The 26675-nt window shown below is 36.2% G+C and overlaps 2 protein-coding genes across 2 annotated transcripts in view; both read right to left on the minus strand.

Moving 5' to 3' along the window:
• Positions 1-26675, minus strand: part of MOXD1 (monooxygenase DBH like 1) — a 73975-nt gene that overhangs the window by 10548 nt on the left and 36752 nt on the right. Inside the window, exons 5-10 of the mRNA XM_037520411.2 lie at positions 8365-8544; positions 7974-8076; positions 6923-7089; positions 5333-5524; positions 3223-3282; positions 175-317 (exon numbers count right to left, since the gene is read on the minus strand). Of these exons, the coding sequence (XP_037376308.1) occupies positions 175-317; positions 3223-3282; positions 5333-5524; positions 6923-7089; positions 7974-8076; positions 8365-8544 (845 nt within the window). The remainder of the gene's footprint in view (positions 1-174; positions 318-3222; positions 3283-5332; positions 5525-6922; positions 7090-7973; positions 8077-8364; positions 8545-26675) is intronic.
• Positions 24736-25345, minus strand: LOC119252886 (60S ribosomal protein L17-like). The gene has a single exon (XM_037520412.2). The coding sequence runs from the start codon at positions 25315-25317 to the stop codon at positions 24763-24765; it is 555 nt and encodes a 184-aa protein (XP_037376309.1). The 5' UTR covers positions 25318-25345; the 3' UTR covers positions 24736-24762.

Raw genomic sequence — 26675 nt, forward strand, 5'->3', positions numbered from 1 at the left:
TAGAGATCCTGGACATAGTAACCAAGAAGCTCAATCAGTCTCCCCAGTTGAAAACATCCAAATAGAACAGTACAAAAATGAATTTCATAACTTGGTGATGAATCAACAGTGAAAATAAAACCCATCCTTCTCCAAAGTATATTATCCCTACTAAGAATTCATTTTACAACTTACGTGACTGGCCTATAAATCTCCTTAACACCAATGAACTGAAGTTGTTCCATAATATCTGGAATACTGGCACATCGAGTAAGATTAATTCTTGGATAATAAAGAAGATATGAGAGACACATTTCATTTCTGGTGCTAAGTCCTCCCTGAAAAATAGAGATGATATTTTATTTAGAAAGACATGTTCTACAACTCTGACACTTATAATGTACAAACTAAAATGAAATACATTCTTTCCAATATTGAATATTAATAAATCTTAAAACTGAAAAGCATCCTAAATCGCAATTAAGTCTCTAAAAAGGTAGTGATACATTTGAAAATTAATAGAATTATTTTCATCTCTTTAAAAGTTGCCTTCCTTAAATAACCTAATTATCTCCTTTAAGTTCTGATTACATGATATAAACTTCTTACTACTGTAAGAATATTACTTACTACTGTAAGAATATTTCAGAGTATTGTGGGGATGTTTTGTTAACTTATCAGTGAGTTTGAGGGACTCTTTGCCTGACCGAACTAAATTTTCTATAATCTTGTCATCATGTGTATTAAACACCAGCAGCTGCAAACCACAGGGGAGGAAAAAATATAGAGATTTCATGCTTTGAATCTAGGTAATAAATTATCTACTAAAATTTTAAAAGATCAAAATCCTCAGAAGAATAGAATCTGGATTGCTACAACATATTATCTGCAATGTCCAATTTTCAACCAATAATTTTTAAGCATGAGAAAAACAGGAAACTATAATCTTCACACAGAGAAAAACTGATGGTTAAAACTGATGCCAGATTTAACATATTTAAATATGTTCGAAGAGTTAAATAAAAAACATGTAGAAGTAATTAAAGAAAATGTGTTAAAATGAGTAAAGAAGGAAGGAATGATATCAGAGAAAGGAAAACATAAAAAAGAATCAATAAAAAAATCTAAAGCTGAGCAGTAATATAACTGATTAAAAAATTCACAGGATGAACTCAAGAGAAGATTTAAAGTAGGAGATGAAAGCATCAGTGAGCTTGAAGATAGACCAATAGAAATTCTCCCTGATGCTCAGGGACAGCTGTGAGTTCTTATCATCTAATATTTTCACTGGTTGGCATTTAGTTCTGTTGGTCTAGAATAGGGAGTGTGTCCACAATATACATTCAAATAATTATTTATTATGTCTTCAGTAAAATATATTATAAAAGCAAAATTATATATAAGGCATTAGAAAAACAAAGCCAACATCAGTGCTTTGACTATTCTCTATGAACCCATTTTCAACTCTTTCTCACCCCAGCCAAAGACGATTACCTTAATATTTTATTTTTAATTCTATAGCTTTTCATTCCAGATAAGACAGTTTGTTGATATATTATCCTTAAACTATATACTGTTTGTACTGAAAACACAGGATATCTTACTACATAGATTCTGATGCAATTGTGCTCATTTCAATCAATATTTTCTACAGATATATTCATGTTAATATACAGGATTAGTTCAATAATTTTCATAATTATGTGCTTTTTTACTATATGCATATATTGTAACTTATTTGTTCTCCTTTTGATAAACTGTTATGCTGTTTCCAGTTTTTTGTTCCTGTGTTGTTATATGTTACTATGAATATTTTATATATTTCTCTCCCAGAGGAGGGCCTGCAAAAGTAACCTCGAAGTTAAATGTACATAGGAAAGGAACTGGGTAGAGCATATATAAATCTCTAATTTTACCAAATAGTCATGTTTCTTCTCAAAGTGGTTTTATAAATTTACATTCCAACTAGCAATGTATGAGCATTCCAGGTTAGCACACTGGAAATAAAAGTTTAAATATTGCCAAACTGGTCATTATAAAATATCTCATCTGATTTGTATCTGCATGACCCTGGTTTCAAATGAAACTGAACTTACTTCATTTTGTTTATTACCAATGTGAGCTTTTATTTCTGTGAAATGTTTTTGTTTGTTACTGTTTTTTCTATTGAATATCGTATGTTACAGATTTATAAAATTCCTTTTATTAATTGGACACTAATACTTTATTAATCTGTGTTTTGCAAATTAATTTTTTCTGTTTAAAACTTATTTATTCATTTTTCCCTGAACAATGTTAAAAATATAATAGTGATAATAAATATCCTGATTTTTCTTCTTGCTCTAAGAAACTATTGCTAGGGTTTTATTTAATCTGCTATTGTCTATAGATTTTTCATAACTAATCTTAATCTGATCAAGGCAAGTCTCTCCTAGTCCAGTTTGCTAACCATACTCGGTTATTCCCTATAACTGACATATTTTAAGAATGTTTTTTCTACCCATATTGAGGTGATCATATGCCCTCTCCATTCAATCTCTTAATGTAGATGATGTTAATCTATTTTCTAATGTATACCATATTTATGTTCCTTGGGTAAATCCAAATTGGTCCTAACATTATATTTTTACAAAATGCAGGATTTGGTTTGTCAGTACTTTGTCAAAGATATTTTTTACCAGATACATTTTGTTGATCTCTCATACTATCCTTATCAAGTTTTACTAAGATTATATAAACTTCATAAAATTAGCTGGTGAGAGGTGTTCCTAATTTTTGTGTTCCTTGGAAGAGAGTGGATGATCTGTTTATTGAATGACTGGCAGAAGTCCCCCAGTAAATCTGTTGGGTCTAGAATTCTCTTTGGGTCAGAAGCCCTAGGGTCATGTAATTCATTCTTCCTTTTGAAGTGTTGATTCATCTAAATCCAGATTCAAATAGACAAAATGGATGGTTACTAGTAATAACAGGCTTTTTTATTAAATAATATTTGGTGGATAAAAATTAGAAGGCTAAGGATAGTTTCTCATGAAAGTTAGTAAATTATACTACAAATATTACCATGATTATCACTTGTTCAGTCTGATAAATGAAAATGCTTTTATTTCATTTTTACAATGTTGTGTGCTTAAGGTGTTCAGGAATTTTTCTTACATATGAAACAATTACTTTTAATCTTCCAAAACCAAAATGTATTCCTCCTTCTCCACAAATTAATTTTAATAATAGTAAAAATTTTCTTACCCAAGTCATCCGGGTTCTATCTTTTGTGTTGTAGCGACACTCAGTAATTAGATTATCTCCCTAAAACATAAAAGTAAAAGCTTTCAGATTGGAATTTATTTATTAATACATTTGTAAAGCAATGGCTCAATTTGTTATATGAACAGATGCATTAATTAATTTGACTCAGGTGAAGACATTTGCTCTATATAATTCTAGTAGTGCTAGTACAATAACTTAGCAAGCAGACAAAAGGCCAGACTCTCTGTGTCTAGGCTAGCATCCAGCCTGGTCCAGCTGAATGACCTTAGGTAAGGAAATGAATTCACTGGGCATACTTTGCTCATATAAAACATAATGATAAAAATAGCACTAATTTGTCACCGATACTATAAAGAGATTAAAGATATGCTTCGTCTTTAGCATAGATTAAACATATTCTAAACATTAGTCATAGATACTAGTTACTGTGCCTACTTCTTCATTTCCATTATATATTTTTTTAAAGATTTATTTATTTATACAAGCACTGGGTACAGTCAGAAGTGCGGGAGGGTGAGAGAATTCAACAGAGCCAGAGGGGAGGGCAGAGAAGGCAGACTGATGAAGTACACTGCTGAGGGGAGCAGCGGGCGGCAGGAGTGGTCTGCGCGCCATGTGGGACCTTCGCCCTGCGGCTGGGGATCGAACCGGCGCTGCAGAGGCTGTGGGCAGCTTCACAACCCAGGGCTCAACCGCTGCGCCACCAGGGAGGCCCTCCATTATATTTTTAAAGGACTTCAGCCATGTCTTTTTACTAACAAAAGCATTATGAGGTAAATTAATAATAATTTATCGTTTCAGTGTTTTTTAACTTTATGAACAATCAAACACACATAGAAAATTGTAATTTTTTATGACTCCCACTCAGGTAAAATGGACAAGGCTACTCATGGATCAAAGCAGCTAAATCTAGGCACCAGCTTCCAGATTTTCCCTCCCTGCCTCACTACATTAGGGTACAGATGTCGTATCACAACACATTTACACCCTGCTCACAGCATACAATTGAGGGGCTCGGAGATAACACAATGAAACTGGTTGGAAAGTTCCCAAGATATGACAATACAATAAAAGAGAGTGTATTCCTTACAAATCTAGACAAGATCACTGTTGAACTTCATCTTTCTACTCTGAGGTGTATCAAGGATCTTCTGCTTATAGAAGAGATAATGTTATTACTAGTATTTCATAAATAGTACAGGACCATGACATTAAAGAATGGAGCAAAGTTTAGAAACTGTATGACCATTGAGCTTGATAGTCATGGAATAAAATGTCTGACAATATGAAGCATCATAACTTTTAAAGCCCTCATTATTGTAAGGGGTAAGATTTCCTTCTGTATGTTTCTATCACTACCAAAAGTATTGTAGCCCAAAGTTGAAAGCTAGATAACACAACACAGTATCATCAGCTATGTCCAAAAACCTCTTTCAAATGAAAAAATTATCATTACATTCAAATGAAACTTCCAAAAGTTTTCTATGGTAAAACTGATGGTAATTTACCACTACAGAATTACAACCCAAAGAATTGTAAATTGGGGACTCAAGCAAAGAGTAATATTAAATTCCCAGAGCTCAAATATTTATTTTCTTTTCAAATCAATAACTTGAGGGCTTCCCTGGTGGCACAAGGGGTTAAGACACAGCACTATGAAGCTATCCGCAGCCACTGCAGAACAAGTTCGATCCCCGGCCAGGGAGATACCCACATGGCGCATCAGACCTCTCCTATCGCGCCTGCTGCTCCCCTCAGCAGTGTATTTCAGTAGTTCTGCCTGTTCCACTCCCCACTCTGTCTCTGGTGAATACTCTCACCTCCCCCCTCAAACCTCTGGCCTGTACCCCAGTTCTTGCATGCATCAATAAATAAATCTTTAAAAAATAACTTGAATTTCCCTGGGAATAATAAGAAGAAATTAGTTTTGATCTTGGAAGAAAGATCAAACACAATCCACCTGGGTTGTGCAACCCATGGTGGGTAAGAATATGGACGCAGAGAACAATTCACTTAGCTATGAATCTCAGCAGACAGATGTTTCATGCCTTTTCTCATATTCAGTGGGGAAAAATCCAAACATTCTTACTGGTAAGATTGTTTGTTCCTCCTTTAGATACTGAAACTCCTGGAAATTGAAGTCAAAATCATCATCGTAAGCAAGTAGTCTCATTTCCTCTCCTTTGCGAAAGTGACGGAGCCTGATGCCTCTGCCAGCCAGGTGAGCGTGGAGGAGAACAGCAAACACGTGGATTCCACTTGGCTTTTCCGCTTTCAGAGCCTAGGGGAACAGAGGGGAGGATGCAATTAGCCCCAACAAATGCGTGTTCAGACAGTTCATGTTAAAACAGACTTGGAGGGACAACTGAGAAGAAAAGTCAAAGCACTTGAAGTGAATCTCACGCTGCCAAACATTTTTAATTTGTACTTTTCATGACTTATTCTTACAATGTTCTTTGTGAAGCAACATTTGTCAGGAAAAAGAAAACTAATGCATACGGAAGACCTCTCAAGCCAGTCTCAAATGCTATCTCTCATTTCCCTTCTTTTAGGCCTTAAAGAGGTATCCAAGCTCCTAGCAAAAAGAGGTGAGTACTAGCATAACCTGTGAAGTTAAACTCTTGAAAGGAGAAATCACTTTTTCAGAAAAGAAAACCCAAGTGGGAGATTGGAATTAAAATGAATTACCTGGGGCCTCCCTAGTGGTCAAGGGGTTAAGCACCACACTATGAAGCAATCCGCAGCCTCTGCAGCATGAGTTTGATCTCCAGCCAGCCAGGGAGCTACCCACATGGCAAGGCAGACCTCACCTGTCTCACCCACTGCTCCCCTCAGCAGTGTATTTCAGTCAGTCTGACTGTTCTGTTCCCCACTCTGTCTCTGGTGAATCCTCTCACCCCTGCATCTCTGGCCTGTGCCCAGCTCTTGTATGCATAAATAAATAAATCTTTAAAATAATAATAATCAATCAATCAATCAATAATTAAATAAAATGAATTGCCCAAGGTCCTGCAGCTGGGAAATAGCATTGTGGCCATTTCACCTATGGTCTGAGTAATTCATTCCAGCACAAGATTTCTGCTTCCCCTATGTGCTACCTTGTCCACAGCCACAATATCTTATGGTTCATAAAGAATATCGCCTATGCTAAACAACTTTCATTCAAGGAAAAAAACCTATACATGGAAGCAGCCATTATCAAATACTTAGATATGGTTTTATTTTATATAATATATACTTTTATATCAAGTATCCTTGTTTTTTGGTTAGAGAAGAAAAATATAAAGCAGAAAAGCTGAGTATAGATAATGAAATAAAACAACTATGGAAAAGAGGTAAATTAGGGAAACAGGAGAGACTACAAAAACAAAAATAAAAATTGTGAAGATTAAGAGCACAGCATGAAAAATCAAATGTAGGAGCAGGAAGGAAAACACTCTGGAAGTTGTTCTCATCTTCAGAATTCTACTCTTGTAGTCTTCGAGATTTAAAAAAGCAACCAAAGATCTTGGTAAAATCACAAATAATGTTCTTGCAACAGGACAAGAAAAATGAAACTTAAAATGAGTGGAAAGAGCAAAAAACTTCTTGCTAATTAAAAAAATTATTTTTTTCACAACATTTCTAAGAGCATTGACTGATCTGGAAATACCAGCCTGCAGGTTCAGAGCCAACATACCTCTTCCAGGCATTCCCAAGTGCAGTGACCCTCAGACCGGAATTCAGGCATCCCTGGAGGGATGGTATGGAAGAGGCTTACCCAAAGACCAGCCTCAATCACCCCAGCATCATATTTCCTTATATCCATTGTATGAAATAGTCTCAGCCCAGAGTTATCTATTAAACCTGGAACAAGAACATATAATTTTAAAAGTGAGTTTGAGTACTTAAAAAATACTTCTCCATATTTAGTTGAAAGCAATTCATTAATTTTTCTTAAAATCTCATAAGGCAAAGGTATGTGAGCAAAGATTAATGAAAAACAAAATTCAGCTTCACCACCAGGAATAAAAGATGGCTGCCATATTATCTGCAGTCACTTTTGACCCACATAGTATATTAGGAAGAAATGTCTGATTTATCTAGCTGGTGTATTTCATGACTATAACATGAAGGCAGAATGAAAATTCTAAATTCATTTATTAGAATGTTGAAAAGTTTTATTTTATATTGCTTTGAGGTGAAGTGTAGTAAATTTTATACAGAGGTTAAAAAAACTCTTTGGTGGATATCCCTGGTGATTTAGGGGTTAAGTCTCTGCACTATGATGCTATAACCAGGGCAGCCTTAGTTCAATCCCAGCCAGGGTGCTAACTCATATATGGTACAGCAGACCTCTCCTTTCTCGCCTACTACTTCCCTCAGCAGTGTATTTCAGTATATTCACCTGTTCTGCTACCCACTCTGTCTCTTGTGAATCCTCTCACCTGTGCACCTCTGGCCTATACCCCAGTTCTTGTATACATAAATAAATAAAAATTAATTTAAAAAACAAAAAAACAACTCCTTGGTCTAAAAATCATTTGCTGATGGAGAAAACTACTAAATGTTAAATTATTTTGGAGTCACAATCCTTTTAATCAGTCAAAAAATAGCCACTCAAAAAATAAACAATTATTAAGTATCTATTATATGAATAATACTGTACTAGTCATTGTGGAGATAAAGGATGGATAAGACACTCTCCTTGCTGTAAAGTCACAAGTAGATGATATGAAAAATAAACTCACCTTCCATATTGGTTGGATTGTCATAATGGACTTCCAGGAGCACATAATGAGGGTCTAATGGAGTGCCAAGAGATAATCCAACATGAGGTGGATAGGAAAAACCCTAAATAAAGAAAACTCCATGAAATGATGGCCTGTGAACGTCCCTGAGAACTCTACATCACTCAAAACCAACCATGCTCAAAAGATCTTTGGAACTCCATTCATCTAAAATCGATAGAGTCAGGTGGATTAAAGAGAGTGTTACTTCTATGGAAACAAAACTAAGCAACACTCATATTAAAAATAGCACATAGAGCTTTATAGTATAAATTTCATAGTATCAGAATCATAGGGAAAAGTATGATCAACTGATTCTGACAGTAATAATCTCAGTAATCAGCAGGCATACCTCTCCACCGATGGCCCAGGCAAAAATAACGGTCTCGCATGTGAGGAACGCATCCGGCATATTAGGGTGATAGCACTCATGGCCGTAGTCCAGGACGCTGTCGTTAAAGCTGCTGCTGCACTGATAGAGCAGGATGTGGTGGACAAGACTCTCGTGGCCACTCTGTATCACTGGCTCAACCTAAACACGTACAGATGAGAGGGAGAGTGTGATAACAGAATACCAGCAACACCCTGCACTAAGCACCAAAATAGCATAAATGACTGTCAGTATTTAAAAAAAAAATAGTCTTCTCAATTATGCAAAGCTTTTATGGTTGAAGTTGTTTTGGAGATGATGATGACAACGATGATGATGATATTGATGGAAACAATGGCAACAACAAAGATGAGATTACCACTTTCTCCAAGTGTCAGAAGTCTTTACTAACTTGTTTGTATTAAATCACCTTTGTATCCCCTACTATTCAGATTAGCAGCTGTTTCAAGACTTGCTTGTGCTCTTCCAGACTTAACCTTGCCCTTGCTCACCTTCCTTCTAAGTTTTTTTCACATAGAAAAAAAAAATCAGGATTATAGCCATAAACTGCTTCAGTGTCCTCCTTCACCTCCAAATGTGATCTTTACCCATCCACACTGGAGGTGCTAGACAATGTCTCACTCATCTTCATGTATATGTGTACATATGTGTACACACATAATATACAAATTATATATATATCACAAATATGGTGCTGAGCATAGAAGTGGGCACAAAATAGGGCTCAATAATAGATACTTTTAATTTAGCAATAAGAATTTTACTATTAGAAATTTGGAGATAAAAAGACTATCATAGTCATGTGCTCCTAAGACACCACTCAAGTTAGGAGCGGGAAACTAGAAACATGAAGTAGAATGGAATGGTGGTGGGCTGACATTGAAATCAAAATCCATGAGAGGAAGCTTCTTCCCTCTGGCAGTTTCCTTCATAATGCTAGCCCAAAACCTAAGAATCAGACTCAGAAAGAGCTGGGCGTATCTTAACATCCCAGAGAGCCTTACATCCAAAAGAAATATGAGTCCCATTCTTAGCCTGGCTGGGCTGTAGGTGAAGCTACCAGAGGATTCTTTGACTTTCCATTCATGGAAAAAAGAAGTGTATCCCTAAAATTTCAATAGTTTATCTTAGAATTAATCAACCCTCATGCTTTTAGCCCTAACTGCTCAAATGCAGGTAATGTATTTGAAACCCTTGCTTCTTGAAATTCTTTGAAGAATATACACCAATAGAAGCAGTCACCATTAAATATTAATACTTACATAAGCTTTCCCTTATCTAATATGTACTTTTCGATTAGGTATTCTTGCTCTTTGATTAAAAAAGAAAAGGAAACTATAAAGATGGGGAAAGGAGAAATACCAGAAAATAGAGAAATTAAATATGTACAAAAGTTAGAGAGACAGGAAAAAGAAACTGCACAGAGTAGAAATTGTGAGAGCTAAAATAAAGTGTTGTACGAAACAAAGGAAGGAGGTAGAAGTAGTAAGAGAAACATCCTGGAAGCCCCCCATGGCCACTCCTCTACTTACCACTATCCAGGACTGAGCTCCCTCTAAGGCTCTCTTTCTGACCCTTTGCTGCTTTTAATTCTCTCATAACTTTCCAGTCACTGAGGTCATTAGAACTACTTACTCACTAGTCACTCACAACTGACTCGGTTGCTCACAAACTGTGACTCAATCTGGTAATCTGCTTTCTCTGATCCTCCACTTGTGTCTGAAGTTATTTTCACAACCATTCACCTTGCCCCAAACATCAATCTTCATTTTGCTCTACACCCTGTTCCTTGACTATGGATGGGCATAACCTGTTCAGTGCAGGATACAAATTCCAGGGAATGGCTCCCATCAATCCTTTAAGAATTTATGCACATCCCCAATCAGCTCTCAGTAAATGACTCAATTATTTCTGTAACAGACAATGGGGTGGGGGGAATCTCTAGCTATTCTAAAGCTGATGGGGGCAGAATTGGGGGTGAAAATTTGATGTAAAGGACCCAATATGGTTGAAAAATCTTAAATGTCACCAGCCTCTTTTACATATTGAATTAAAAAAAAGCATAAAAGTTACATTTTTTAATAAAAGTAATGAAGTATATTTGGTGTCATCTTATTCTAGTAAGGATAAAATGCAATAAGAAAAAACTTCTAAGTTTTCTCAAGAATCCTTAGACCTAGAACAAAGTAACTATTTCAGAACAGGAAGTAGAGGAACCTTAGAGGAATCTGTGTTGTTTCTTCCTGTCATTGAAGGTAGGGGGTCCTTGAAAAAACTTTGCTTGCCTGCTGGTCTCCTTTCACCAACAACCACTGTGAAAACAGATTCAGTCAAAAGGACTTCTCATTAAAGCCACTGAGCATTGGCAGACTTAAGAGTTCCCATGATTTTGCAACTTTCAAATACCAAGTACTTAAATAATAACACTTACTGGCAGAAATATATTTTGCTTAATTCCCTGGTGCTGGGTTGAAGTGTCCCTCCAAAATTCATGACCTCCTGGCACCTCGGCATGTGGTTCCTGATTTTAAATAGGGTCTTTGCAGATGTAATTAGCTCTGAAGAGGCTTAGGGTGGGTCCTTAAATTTCATGACAAGTATACTTTATAAAAGAGAAAGATTCAGGCTCAGATAAACAAGAGCAAAGACAGACCTATGAAGACAGAGGCAGAGATTGGAACCCAGCTGCCAATAGCGAAAGCAAGCCAGAAACCACTAAGAACTGGAAAAACCAAAGAAGGATTCTCCCCTAGGGCCCTGGAGGGAAAATGTCCCTGCCAACACTTTGATTTTGGATTTCTGGCCCTAGAGCTGTGAAAGAAAGAATACATTTGTGCTGGTTCAAGATACTAATACAAGCAGCACATTCATATTTTTTTTATCATAAACTAAATAAACATTTGCAAATTTGTATAGTACATGAATAGGCACATGATATGACTGTCCCTTCATTTATGACTCAAATTTGTTACAAATATACATGTTTCCCTTACATGACTGATATTAAATAAGTTTCACCATCTGTAGGTAAATATATCTTGCTTTAGATTTTAATTTGGGGGGCTGAAGAAGTGCCCTTGTTGGCTTGTGCAGTATCCTGAGCTAGCTCAGTATGAGAAAAACAGGAGGTTATTAGCACTCTTAGGAGCAATTTTCCTATACTTATTCTTCTAAGTCTACCCATTTAGGATGCTACTTGTTGTGACACGAGTAGAACATAGCTCTCCAAAAAACAACTTGCAACTCAATAAATTAAAAATTAAAACAAAAGAGGAGGCGATGGTAGAATCTGTAATGAGTGGGAAATTTTGTAAATCCCCGTCACTTTCTTCCTGCCCATTCTTGTTCCTGGCACCCTGCTCTATAAACACACCTGAGGCACAGGTTGTTGTCCACCAATAAGCCAGCTCTGACAAAGGTTATCCAAAGGGCAGCTGGCTCGTAAAGGATGTTGCCTATGAGAATGTTTCAGCTAGAACGAGCAGTATAGATGCATCACTGTCCTGCTGACGAGTTCCCATGACTATGGTAGATCAAGGGTTCTAGTTTCTCTCCCTCCTTAACCTTCATACTTAATGGGGAGAATTTTTTTATCATAAATATCCAATTTATAAGAGGCTACTCAATTGAACAAGAGAATCAATTCTTTGTCCCGCCGGTAATCCACTCTGTAAAAGGTCAGGTCAAAGCAAAACCTGACTTGTTGATGTAAAGTCAAGAGGCCACAACTTTAATGAGCTTGGCACCTAAAGCCTAGGGAGTGATGGTAAAGTGGGACAGAGATGAACAAAAGGAATGAAGGAAAAAAAAAGAAGTTGAGGGAGAGGAGACTCTGGGAAATAATTAACCCTCCCCTCACTGAAACCTTGGATGGCTTGGGAAATACCATCTTCAAGTATGTCCAAGCCCTCCCTACCTACCACAATTGACCATTTCAGGGACAAGTGCCCCAGCCATCAATCTTTTCTTGAAATTTTCCAACTATGAAAAATAGCCATCACCCTCTAGAAGCTGGAGATTGTGGGAGAAGCCAGTGCGCAATGAGTGACAATAGAGTATTGCAAAGCACATGGGGTTCCAAGACACCACCACAAAGGCTTGGCAGGGTCTGAATGTCTAACGTAAGTTGTTGCTGAAAACAGCTGCATTTCTGTTATTCTGTGGCTTATTTATTCAATCTCTTTTCTTATGTAATGAGTCAGTACATTCCTTTCTATTTTCTAAGCTAGTACAAGTTGGGTCTCTGTTATTTGCAACCAAGAGTCCTGATTAAAAGTCCAAAACAAGTAACTATATATCATCAACTCATCAATATGTATGTGCATTTATGTATGTGCTACCTGAAACTGTCTTTTTTTTTTCCCTTCAGGAACTTTGCCAGATGATACTACTTTGCCTTTGTTTTATGCTATTTATTCTCACTCTCAACTGGATCTGAGTAAGTTAATCACAAAGTTACACAAATAAATGTCCTTGAAAAGATATATGGGGAAAATATAAATAAATTTTCAGCTAACTATGATATCCAATAAACTAGAAATCATCACCACCTATGCTAAGAAAATTTCAATGAATACCTACATAGTCAGCAAGGATTAGTGCAAAGACATGGATATCAAGAGATGAATTGGGCCTCCCCGGTGGCGCAGTGGTTGAGCGCTGGGTTGCGAAGCTGCCCGCGGCCTCTGCGGCGCCGGTTCGATCCCCGGCTGCTTCCCAGCCACCGGAGGAGGGTCCCGCATGGCGCGCAGACCTCTCCTGCCGCCCGCTGCTCCCCTCAGCAGTGTACTTCGGTCCTTCTGCCTGTTCTGCTCCCCGCTCTGGCTCTGATGAATTCTCTCACCCTCCCGCGCTTCTGACTGTACCCAGTGCATGTATAAACAAAACAAACAAACAAATAAAGAAAGAAAGAAAACACACCTCTATAAAAAAAAAAAAGAGAGAGATGAATTCACTCTGGGCTGGACCATTAACCACCTGTGTGACAGGACCATGAGCAAGTCACATCACACTGACTCGTGCTTCCCATCATTCTAGGGCTCCGGGGTATGTATACACTAAACTAAGGAACTTAGGTAAGAGAATTATAACATATTTTATAGATGCAGAAAATAAACCCATACAAGCTAATTAATTTGCCCAGGTTTCAGAGCCCAGATTAGACCTCTGGGGGCATGGATCAGGAGTCATTATTCCTAACTACCACACTTGTATTTTTTAAATTAATTAATTCATTTGTTTTCTTATATCATTGTTAACTTTTGTACAATATTTGATTTCTCCCCTCAGGCATTGTACCTGTAGTTCTCCCACAACCACAGACCCCTGAACTGTCACCATAGTCCCTACACTCTGTCCCCCCCTGTTCTGAGCCCTTTCTTTTCCCCTCTTGCACCGGATGCTTCAGATTTATGGTCAGCTTGCAAGATTTGTCTTTTTCCTAACCCTTTGTTCCATTTCTCTATATTCCACATTTAAGTGAAACCATCTGATATTTATATTTTTCCCTCTGACTTATTTTGCTTAGCATAACCCTTCCAGCTCCATCTGTGTTGTTGCAAATGGCATGATTTTGTCTGTTATGATCGCTGAGTAGTTTTCCATTGTGTATATATACCACATCTTCTTGATCCATTCATCTGTTTAGAGCTATTTAGGTTGTTTTCATATCTTACCTATTGTAAATAGTGCTGCAATAAGCATAGGAGTGCAGGTTTCCTTTCGAATTAGTGTTTTGATGTGCTTTGGGTAAATTCCTAGGAGTGGAATTGCTGGGTCACATGGTAGATCCATTTTTAGTAATTTGAGGGTCCACCACACAGCTTTCCTGAGTGGCAGGACCAGCAGCGTAAGAGGGCTCCTTTTGCACCACATCCTTGCCAGCATTTGTTGTTTCTAGTTTATTTCATGTGAACCATTTCTACAGATGTGAGGTGGTATCTCACTGTGGATTTGATTTGCATGTCCCTGATAATACACAATTGTACTTTGGGGCAGGGTAGTAGAGAGAGCAGTGTCAGTGTTCTACCAACATCATTTCATGTCCCTTTGCCCTTTGCTGTGTACCCCTCACTTAGGTTCTGAATGCCTTATTTCTACATACTTGCACCTGTAGCTTTTCTCAAAAGTCTGATCTTGAACTCATGATGCAGAGAACAAGAACAGCCACTAAATCTGCTGGCACCTTGATCTTACACTTCTTAGCCTCCAGAACTTTGAGAAATAAATTTCTGGTTTTTTATAAGCCACCCAGTCTGTAGCATTTTGTTTTATCAGTTCAAAACCTAAAACAAGGGGTTAGACTGAACTAGAATATAGCACAATCACACTCTTACTTCGCTTCTTCCCTTTCCTGGTCTTAGTCTCCTCTCTGGCGTTTTCTCCTGGTACTTACTTAATCAATCATTAGCACATAAATTCTTGTCCTGATGGATGACATCTAGGAATCCAACCTAATACAAATAACATCATGAAAAAGTACTTTGGGGCTACATTTTCTTAGACTAAAATCATGTTACCTCACTTTCTGTCTCTGTTTCTTATTTCCCCAATTTTTCTCTATTTCAGATTACACATCAGAAAATAAGTGACAATGGGGTATACTTACAAAATAACTTGAGAATGAAATGGCTGGCACACATAAAATACAGACAATTTGTTAAATGCTGAAGTCTGGGTTCTTAAATATATTTTTAACAATGTACCCACATAGATAACAAGCAAAACTGTCACAAGTAATTCCTTCATAGATACCACTATTTCAAAATCTAATTTTAAGGCATGTATGTTACAATATTTAGGCAAAAGAATATTGCCCTGGTCCAATGTTTCATTGCAAAATATATAACCATATGAAATACATATTTGAGTGTGGCTGGTCAATTTATTTAGGATTTGATTCTCAAATTTTCTATTTTAACTATGGCCTCCCTCCTTTCTCCAAAAGAAACTTAACCACATTGACATTTCTTGTGTGTGTTTATCTAAGTTTTAAATATAAGCTGTTTACCACTTTGATGCAAAAGTCTTTTCTCTCCCTTCCTTCCTTCATGCATGCTTATATTCATCCAACTAACCAATCCTCTGCCCCTCCCCCCAAATAAAAAACAATCCTAGCTACTCTGTGCTCTTTGTTAGGTGCCAAGGGAGGAAGTACCAGTACATCAAATATTAATCAGACAATCATATAGTTCATATCCAGAACAGTAGAGAAGTTAAGGCCATAAAAAGATAATTTCTAGTTGCCTTCGAGCACTGAATTCCCACAGTAACATTTTCTACCAGAATCCTGAACATCTTAGCTACAGAGTTGCCTTGTAATGGTTCCCACTTCCCTTGACTGGTCTGAGCCCATCAGTGTAAGCTCTTTGCTGACTTGAAAATAAATCAATTAGATCACATGGCATTCTAGAACTTTTACATGGTAACTGACAAAAAATTTGTTCACTCTCTTCCCCTCGATGTGAAAGAGGGAGGGTGATACTTCACGGGTTTGAGCCACCATTTCTTTACCATGAGAGAAAACAGCTTTTGGGTGAAGACAACACAATATTAAGGATAAAGCTCAAACTGAAGCTACAGCTTTTGAAACCTCATAAGCCTCTAGGGTAAGTGATGCGCTAAAATAAATCCAAGCAACACACAGTTGAAATAAAAATGGGGTTGATACTGATGGTAATTATTGTCAGTGCCAATTTTTTCCTTCAGTCACACTTTGTTTCTTTCCCTGCTTTAGACAAAGAAAACTGGAGATGACTACCCAAATCTGGGTGAAGTTAGAACCTTTGCTAAATCAGATTTATGAATAAAAACCAAAAAAATAAGATTTCCCAAAATAGTTTGTGATTGAGTTCTCAAATGTATTTCCATAACATGTTTTAAAAACAAATTTTTTCATAAGAACACTGAATGTTTAATAATTAGAACATACTGAAACAATGACTCATCCTATTTCATATTTCTCACTCTCAAAATGTTCTTCAAGTTACTTTCCCATCACAGTAGTCATCCTAGTCCCCACGTTCTAACCATCCTACCTGAGTTAAAATAATTCCACCCACCCATCTTCTTGAATATCTACCCCAGCACTCTGTAGTACAAAAAGATAATCTGAAATGGCTCTTTTCATACCTCATTAATTGGACCAATAATATTCAATGACTCCTTACAACCCCTCATACAGCTGATCAAGTCCATATTTCTTTTTCTGACATTCAGGATCTTTTGTTGAATTCAGCCAGTCATATACTTCGTGTTCCTTCTACCTCCAAGAGTTCATTCATACTGTTTTGCTATTCAATATAACCCCTTTAGGGCCCCCCTGGTGGCACAAGGGGTTAAGCACAGCACTATGAAGCTATCTGCAGTCTCTGCAGCACAAGTTCAATCCCCAGTGGGCCATGGAGCTACGCACATGGCGCAGCAGACCTCTCCTGTCTCATTCGCTGCTCCCCCAGTAGTGTATTTCAGTAGATCTGCCTATTCTGCTCCCTACTCTGTCTCTGGCAAATCCTCTCACCCCTGACACCTCTGACCTGTACCCCAGTTCTTCTATGCATAAATAAATCTTTAAAAAATATATGACCCCTTTACTCAACTTAGCTTGAAAGATCTACTCTCTCTTAAAAGACCAGGTTTTGTTTACTCTGGATATCTTCTCTGATTATTTTGGCTCATATTAGCCTTGTTTCTCTGAACTCCTTTCAGGAGGCAATACTATGTGGTAGCTTGAAGGCAAATACTTGGTCTGGAATCCAAGGTCTGGCACTTCCTAGCTGTGTGACCCAAGGCAAATTACTTAACTTAGCTGAAACTCAGTTTTCTTATTTATAGGATGGAAATACAAATTAACTTTTCATGCATTAAAAAAGTAAAGGAGGGCCTCCCCGGTGGCACAGCAGTTGAGCGCTGGGTTGTGAAGCTGCCCGCAGCCTCTGCAGCGCTGGTTAAATCCCCGGCTGCTCCCCGGCCACCAGAGGAGGGTCCCACATGGCGCGCAGACCTCTCCTGCCGCCCGCTGCTCCCCTCAGCAGTGTACTTTGGTCCTTCTGCCTGCTCTGCTCCCCGCTCTGGCTCTGGTGAATTCTCTCACCCTCCTGTGCTTCTGACTGTACCCAGTGCTTGTATAAACAAATAAATAAATCTTCAAAAAAAAAAAAGTAAAGGAGAAAATTTATCTATTGCATAATAGTTTATAATTTATAATAGTTTATAGTAAGCAGATGAAAACTATATTTAGTTCTGTCAACTTAACAAATTTATAATTTTTATCGAATGCAATTTTTTCATACATAATTTTTTTTACCACTTGTTGACAATTGATTACAGGGAATAGCCCTCTTCAAGGTCTTTATAATTTTTGTGTGTTGTAATTAAGAAAATATGACATCAAGATGAGACCTTGCTAGGTATTCTTTGATATGCGCTTGCTCATATCTTTATATAAGTGTGAGGTGTTTTTAAACAACAAGTTGATTTTTTAAGGTTAACCTGCATTTCCAATTCTGGCAATTCACAGAATTAAAAGTGCATACAGTTCATATAAAATAGAATTTTACTATTTCATTCTGCAGGAAAATGGCTTAGAAAACTTTTGCAACAGTTTTATTGGTTAATACATGAATATAGTATTTTTAGTATCAACTAGACACAATTTAATGTTGTTAATTAAATCACATTAAATTCAGATAATGAACTACCACACAATCATAAATGGTAGATCTACACCAGCTGAAATGGAATATAATGTACTTCCATTGGAGTAAAATAAAAGCAAGAAAAAACATACACAAAGAGAGAAGGATGAAATATAAACACAAATAGACAAAGATATGTGATTACATACAGGACAGTTCAGAAAAATATGAGAAAATATTATTGATGGTTTCAGAAAGTAGAAATTGAGTGGTAGAAGTCAGGCTTTTTGCTTTTCAGTTTATGGCTTTTTGTATTTGAATTTACAGCACACAAATGTTAATTTTATGACATGTTTTTAAATTGCAGTTATATTACTTACCATCACCCCTATCAAGTTAACTAGCTGTATGAGTTTTTATTTTCTACCTCACAAGGAGATCCTGAGAATTACCTGAGGTAGAAAACTCCACACAATGCCTGGTAATATCAAAGCATTCATCCAATATTTCTTCTCATATTTCCCATCCATAATCTCTCTCTGATATTCCTTAATATAATATTCCTTAATATAATGTTCCTTAAGCATTACATAGTATTTATGCTATGCTTTTTTTTTTTTTTTTTAAATACACTGCTGAGGGAGCAGTGGGCGGCAGGAGAGGTCTGCGCGCCATGTGGGACCCTTGCCAGCGGCTGGGGACCAAACCAGCACTGCAGAGGCTGCGGGCAGCCTTGCAGCCCAGTGCTCAACCACCGTGCCACCAGGGGAGGCCCTATGCTATGCTTATTTTATAGATTCATATGCATACATGCATATCATACATGCTGAATTTTGTAATACAGAATAATCCAAAATGTTTATTTCCCACATCTGTGTCAGTACAACACAATCTATCTCCTCTCATAATTTTTAATTGAAAATTTATTACTTAGAACAATTGACCAGGGTGGATTTGTGGCTAGATTTCTAAGACAAACAGTGTTTCTCTGAAAACACAATTATGTCCTCTTGAGTTTTTAGGCCCTTAAAATAACTAAAAGAGCTTTCTTCTCCAAATTTTCTGTTAAGATTTCACAGCCCACTAGCAGATGTCACCATGTGTGGCCTCACCCCTGAGCAGTCACAGCTTCTGCTGGGAGAGTCCCAGCATAGGCATCAAGACCTTTCCTTGGTTCTGCATCAAACATTTTCTGACTCTGGGTTGTTTTCTTGCTTTTTGGTGTCCTTTGAAGTTACAGTTACTAGTCTGAGTTTTTGGTTTTATTTTTTTTTTTTTTTGTTATTGTTGTGTGTGGTTTTTTCGTTTTTATTTATTTATTTACAGTTTAAAGGCCTAATAATTCCATCCATGAAAGGATGGAACTCAATTACTAACAGATGATCCTCATGATAAAATGGCACAGCGCCAAATTAGAGGGAAGAAAAAACAGTTTTCATTTAGTCTAATGCAACTTACACATAAAAATAACCAAATACAATCTACATTTAAAAAAAAAAAAACTTGTTTTTTCACATCTTGAAACTTTCAGTGTTTGTGTTTACAAATAATTTACCATAATAATTTTAGCAACTTTAAAGTAGATTATTTTAGAACTTAGTCATCATAATTTAAGGATTTTATTTCCTGGAAAAAATTAATAAATGGATCACCTTTTTTTTTCCCTTTCCTTCTAGAAGTAGAAGTAGGGAAACAATCATTGCATGACTTTTTTTTTTTTTTAATTCCTTCAAGTGTAGTTTAAAGATTAGATCTAACAACATCACCTCATGCAGAGTTCTATGCTTTTATCTAGAGGTCTAGAATTCATTTCTCTTTAAATTAAATTTAAATATAAGGTATATTCTGCTTTATACTGCAATAAAAGGAGAAACTTATATTAAGTGCTTTGAAATATGGTCAAAAATAAATTTTTATTTTAATATTATAACACTGTTTCAAAGAGCCATTTGATTTATTTTACAGAATTTTGTCTTCTGATTAGAAAAAGAATGATCTAAAAAATGAAAGACTGTTTGACTTGTCCCATAATTTGTAACTCACCATTACTACCACTAAGACATACAGTTTTTTAGATATAAACCTGCAACTATAAAATACATCAAAATAAAACAGTGAGCAATGTTTGATGTATCAATGATAAAGATGTTTTTAGAGACTTGACCCTCATGGTAAGGAAAATAATAACAAAAAGAAGCAATTGGGGTTACCAATTAAAGTTTTTTTACAGAAAAAGAAAATCTTTTTCTACTTTTTAAGTAGTTTATAAAGTCCTCTTCTGAATGGGAAGATGTGTGTATATGTACATCACATAATCGACAAGGGGTTAGTATCTAGGATATATTAACACTTATACAATTCACAAAGAAAAAAACAATTAATAAATGTGCAACAAACCTGAACAGACAATTCATCAGTTGTTGGGAAGGTAAACTGATGAAGTCATTATGGAAAGCAACCTAGACTTAATTTCAAAAACTAAAATGGAAATACCATATGACCCATCCATCCCATTCTTGGTTATGTATCCAAAATACATAAAACCATCAACTCAAAAAACTACATGCTCTACAATGTTTATTACAACTTTGTGTTCAACAGTGAAGACATGGAAACTACCTTAGTGCCCTCTGAGAGAGGACTGGATGAAGATATGATAGAGTCACCCAGCGGTACTCTTTCTTCTCTGCTTTCCTTATTCTCCCTGTGTTAAAACATAAGGCCTCTTAAAAAAAAGAAGTTCTCATTTATAGAGAAATTCCATGGAAAAAAGGGAACTACAAACTGAAGTGTGTCTCAGGCTATGAACTGTTGGTCTTGTATGGATGAATCTCTGCACTAGATGAACCATCTACTCTACCAAGGTTTTGCTTCACTCTTAAACAGGTTCACAGTGAATTCGCCATTTCAAAGCTCTTGTCTCCTTTTGCCTTTCAGCTATTGGAATAAATAAGTCATCTTTTCTAGATGCAGGTTTTTGGAGCACAAAGAAAATGTTTTACTAATCTTTGGGGTTAACTATTTGCTTTTGATTTAATTTGAAATATTTATGTATAGATGATAACTAATTATCAAATATAAAATAAACATTAGTTATTTTAATTATCACTCTAAAAAATAATAAAATATCATTAATATATATTAATGATATATAATACATATATATATATATACACACAACCATCAGAATCAGTTAACATCATTGCCCCTTACTTAACGCATACATTTCTTTGTTCCCACTAGAACTTATACATCAAGGTGGATGTCGAGGACAAACCCAGAGATCATTACCCTTAACAAGTCTGAGCTGTTTTTTTCTAAATATGTCAGCCATTTCCTTTAATTTAAAACTAAAATAACATTTGCAATCCACACGTTTTATCAGAGTTTAAATATTGCAAGTTTGTAGTCATAAAATTATATTAGAAACAGATCTACTTATGAAGGAAACATATAAAGAGTGATATACCCCACATTTTACTCAATCAGATAAAATCTAAACTTCATAATTTAAAAGCTGCATAGATATTCAAAGAGAATTTGCAGCTTCATATATATAGCCAATCTCCTTTCTTGGCAGTTGAAAGGAACCTAAAAACAATCTAATAAATCAAATTATGATAATGGTTCCAAAAGAGAACGCATCATCTTCTCTCCCCCATGGACCACTATTTCTTCAGGATTTTATTAAAGGTCTAAACTCTAAATCAAAAGATTTGCCAGGGGTTTCAACTTCTACCTCCACAACACTTGTGTTCTTTCTCTCCTTATTTCTAAGGTCACTCTTACATACATGTCCAAGCTAACTAAACTCCTGTCACTAATATTCTGTGTCCTAAAATCTCTACAACAAATCATGCCATTCTATGAGGGGAGGTACCGTGTTCCCCACACCCCCTAGCATATAGTCACTTTGGATCTCAAGTCCCAGTGTGCTACTAGGAACTGGGGCAGCGCTGAGTAGCTAGGTGATGCTAAATATAACACAGAAGGCAGGTGGGCTCAGAAAGAAAAAGAGCACTTTTGCTTTTGTTGCCAGACTTGCCACCTGGCACTGCTAAGAAGGAGACAAGGAAGGAGACACATTTACAGACACCTAAGAGAGAAACCTTGGTAAGATATGTGGAGAGACTGACAATGGCAGCTTTAATCTTATCTTGACGTGTATTTTGTTTTTGTTTTTTGTTTTAAAGATTTATTTTTTTATACAAGCACTGGGTACAGTCAGAGGCACGGGAGGGTGAGAGAATTCACCAGAGCCAGGGGGAGAGCAGAGCAAGAAGTACACTGCTGAGGGGAGCAGCGGGCGCGGCAGGAGAGGTCTGCGCGCCATGTGGGACCCTCGCCGGTGGCCGGGGATCGAACCAGGGCTGCAGAGGCTGCAGGCAGCTTCACAAGCTAGCGCTCAACTGCTGTGTCACCGGGGAGGCCCTCTTGACTTGTATTTTGATTTTGTTCTTTTCCTTCCAGACTTGCCTGGACCCTCCTGACCCTTTTCTATGGTTACCTCAGACTTGTGGTGAGCCTCAGCAACCCCACTTTGGACTGACCATGTTTGGCTGGGTGTTTGTCCACAATGATATGGGCAATTTTGGGTGTTATACAGGAAAATTCTTATTAGGTATTTTCTTCTGTCTCGTGCTATGCTCACTAATTCTATTAAAGATCTATCACACTCGTAGTAAGCTTCCTTTGTCTTTATGCAGTGGATGGCAGGACCTCGTGTTAGAGGACGCAAGTTTGGGGATCTCTGGGTGCCACTTGGTTGCATGCTAGCATTTCCTCCTGTCAAAACCCAACATTTGAGGCTGGTCTGCCTCAAGAGAAACCCATTTCTTGACCTACTATCCATGCCCTCTGTGATCCTGTCGCAAGACTCAAATATTACCAGAACATCTTTCTCTGTGCCTTTGTTCTTGATAGTCTAGTTTTCTCAATTCTGAAGCTGGCAAACTGAATGGTAACCATCAGAACTAGCTCTTTTCATAGGATAGCTAGATGTTCTGAATACCTCATTCTTGGAAAACATATAGATACTCAAAAGTTAAAACAAATACACCTAAAAAGTATTAATAAGACCAGTAAAAAATTAGAGAAAATTTCATAAAATTAAAAGAAAACAAATTTGAAATCAAAGTGATAAATGAAATCAGAAACTAAGGTTCCATGTCCACACTATGATCTCTAGGAACAATGGGCACAGAATAGATTAATAGAATGATAAGGGAAAGAATGAACTGAAATACATTGTTTCCCTTGCACCTTCAGTAGTCACAGAAGCTGGTCCCTCCAGCAGAAACAACTCCCTTAAAATGGTGAACTAGAACAACTATCTAACTGCTAGCAAAGGCATCCAATGGGAAAACCTGTCTCTACTATCATTCTGGGTTATTATGGAGTAAATATTTATGTCCCTGCCCTCAAATTCATGTGCTGAAGCCCTAAGCTCCAGAAATCATGCAAATCAAAGTAGCAGATACATACATTACAATGCATATTATATAACAATAATTGGAAAACTGACTTCAAAATAAATAGCATCAAAATTATTAAATACTTAAGAATAAACTCGAAAAAAGTCATGAAAGATCTCTACACTAACTAAAAACATTGCTTAGAGGAATTAAATAAGAAAATATTCATGCCCTTGGGTTTGCAAAAATTTCTTAGTTACAACACCAAAAGCACAATCCAGAAAAGATAAAAACAGACTTCCTCAAAATTAAGAACTTCTCTTCAGAACCACTTTTACTGAATGAAAAGAAACCACAGATAAAGACAAAATATTTGCAAACCACATATGTGATAAATGATTTGAATCCAGGATATTATAAAATATTCAAGCTCTATAATAAGAAAACAAAGATCCAGTGTTAAAAATGGACAAAGCTTTGAAGGAGCAATTTACAAAAGATGATATGAGTGGAAAATAAATACATGCAGAGATATTAAAAATCCTTGGCTGGTAGGGTAAAGCATTAAAACCATAATAACTAAACTTATATTTTTATTTTGTTTCTTAAAGGCTCACACAATTTTCTTTTTCCTTTTTTTTTTATTGAAGTAACATTGGTTACAACAATGTATATGATTTAGAGGTGTAAGATCACAACATTCAGGTGTGTGTGGCAATACCAACTCTACCTCAAAGGCACCAAGAGACCTCTACCATAGCCCATTGGGGCCCCCTTCCCACTTTCCTCTCCCCTCCTCCCATAACTCTCTGGCAGCCTCAATTGTACAGATTTCTAGGGTTTTCTATTTGTTTGATTTTATCTGGCCCTTCGTTTTGTTTCTCTATATTTAACATATAAATTATACCATCAAGTATTCTCTTTCTCCTTCTTACTTATTTTACTTAGCATCATGAGCATCAGTATCATGGATAGTCTGCGAAAAGCAAGTCAAAGCAATAATAAAAGTTAGATTTCATCTATCAGTAGGCAGTACATTTAAAAAACTGAAATATCCAGTACTTGTGAAGGAATGAGAAAATAGGCACATTTTGCTATGCTATTTGTATGAATTTCAGAGAGTAATCTGAAGAATTTATTAAAATTTGGAATGCATATAACCTTTATTTGGTGCACTTCGGGGTCTATACTAAAGAAATGAAACCATGAATACATAAGCATATACTTAAAAGAATAAGTGTCAAAGCATTTTCTTTTTTTTTTTTTTTTTTTTTGCTTTTACTTTTGCTTCCTTTTATTTTACGTTGAACTTATTCCCTTGCCATAAGTTTTTGTTTCTTCAGTTTCTTCTGCGATATCTTTTTCTTTTGTGCCACCTCCTCTTCTGGTTTAGGAACAATCTGCTCTTTTTCAGTAAGGATCATCTCAATGTGGCAGGGGGAGCTCATGTATGGGTTAATCCGACCATGAGCTCTGTAAATTCTGCGACGCATCTTAGGGGCTTTGTTCACCTGGATATGCTCAATGACCAGAGAATCTACATCTAAACCCTTAAGTTCAGCATTACTCTCTGCATTTTTAAGCATGTGCAGTAAAAATTCAGCACTCTTTTTGGGCCACCGACCTTGCGTCCAACCCCACGGTTTGGCCTGGGCACATCTGCCAACGCCACCATTGTAACGACGGAATGGCACGCATTGCTTCTGTAGAGTAACATCCTTCAGATACTTGGTGGCTTTTCGGATATGCATACCCTTGATGGCCTGGGCAGTTTCACGAGTGTTCTTAAAATGAACACGCAGATTTGAACCTCTTGATTTGCATGACTTTGTAGGGTTTTCTGGGTCAAGTGAGTAGCGAACCATTTTCAGAGATCACTAAGGCCGCATACGGGAAGAGCTGTCAAAGCATTTTCTATAACAGCAAAGTATTGAATCATCTTGGCTATGTATTCACAGTGGATGGCTGCAAACATTGTGGTTTATACATTAAAGGGTATATAACTCTATAAGTATAAAAATAAATGTATTATTATATTTTGATTTGTAATAAGGGTGGTAACTTGAAAAATCAAATTTAAAAATAATATATATATATATATATATATCTCCCAATTTTGTTTCAAATTTTAAAATAAGGGAAGATTAACTGGAACAAACCCTTCATAATTTTGTAAATGGTTCTTGAGCATAAAGTTACAGAAGAATAAAAGTAAATGTGTTAACACTGGTTATTTAGGGGGAAGTGAAATCTGAAGGAACTGAGACACTGCTGTTAGTTTTTTTTTAATATGCTTTTTGCTTTTTTCTTGTAACAAGCACATGTTACATTGAAAGCAAATCAAGTACACGTTAGAAAATACTTTTTTAAATTTTCAACATTTAAGTTAAAATAAAAATGAGAACATCAAGTCAATTAAATGTTGCTTCTAAATTTTAAGCTAAATCAGCACAGACACAGATATCATACAATATAGAAAAAAAATGAAATGCTCTTTGGACAAAGTGCAGAACTCCTAAATCTTTCAAACATTGAGGAATAAAATAAAACAGTTGTGATTTCTGTTCAAGAACATTAAAAGCCAGTTCAGGAGTACAATGTATCACATATGAATTTCAAGCTGAAGAAGAAATAAAATCTATAAATAAAATCTATAATAAAATCTATAAAATTCTATAAAATCTTTTAGCACTTGGAATAAATGTACTTTAAAATAATGTGACTAAATCAGCAAGCTGCTGGAAAATTTTATTTCCTATATGAGTGGAAAATATTACTCAGCATGCTAACATTTCCTGTTTATCATTAAAAAAGTACTTAGTTCTCTAACCTTGTAAATTTAATTCAATTGTAAACCTTACAAATTCTTGCAATGAGATCTTGCCTTACATAACAAAAAAAAGGCTATATTTGGCAGTCTAGTTCTTTTTTTTTTTTTTTTTTTTTTTTTTAAAGTTCTTACTTTTATTGCAATTCAATTTAACAATGCTTTCCATTTCTAGTAATGTTTTTGGAGCCTCTTTTCTTTTTTTTTTTTTTTTTTTTTTTTTTTTTTTTTTTTTTTTTTTTTTTTTTTATTAGATAATAAATTTTATTGTTATATTCCCCATACAATTGCAGCGTCCCCATTCTGACCCCAATCCCTCCCCTCCCGTGGCAGTCTAGTTCTTAAAAGAATTAAGTTTTATACTAAAAGTGAATATAGAAATAAAAAGCAAAGATA

Source organism: Talpa occidentalis, unplaced genomic scaffold (genome assembly GCF_014898055.3).
Source record: "Talpa occidentalis isolate TD23 unplaced genomic scaffold, MPIMG_talOcc4v2.1 talOcc4.2, whole genome shotgun sequence".
Lineage (NCBI taxonomy): Eukaryota > Metazoa > Chordata > Mammalia > Eulipotyphla > Talpidae > Talpa > Talpa occidentalis.

What these genes read in the sequence shown, in the direction of transcription:
- LOC119252886 (XM_037520412.2), bottom strand. Translation starts at nt 25,317, where the DNA reads ATGGTTCGCTACTCACTTGACCCAGAAAACCCTACAAAGTCATGCAAA.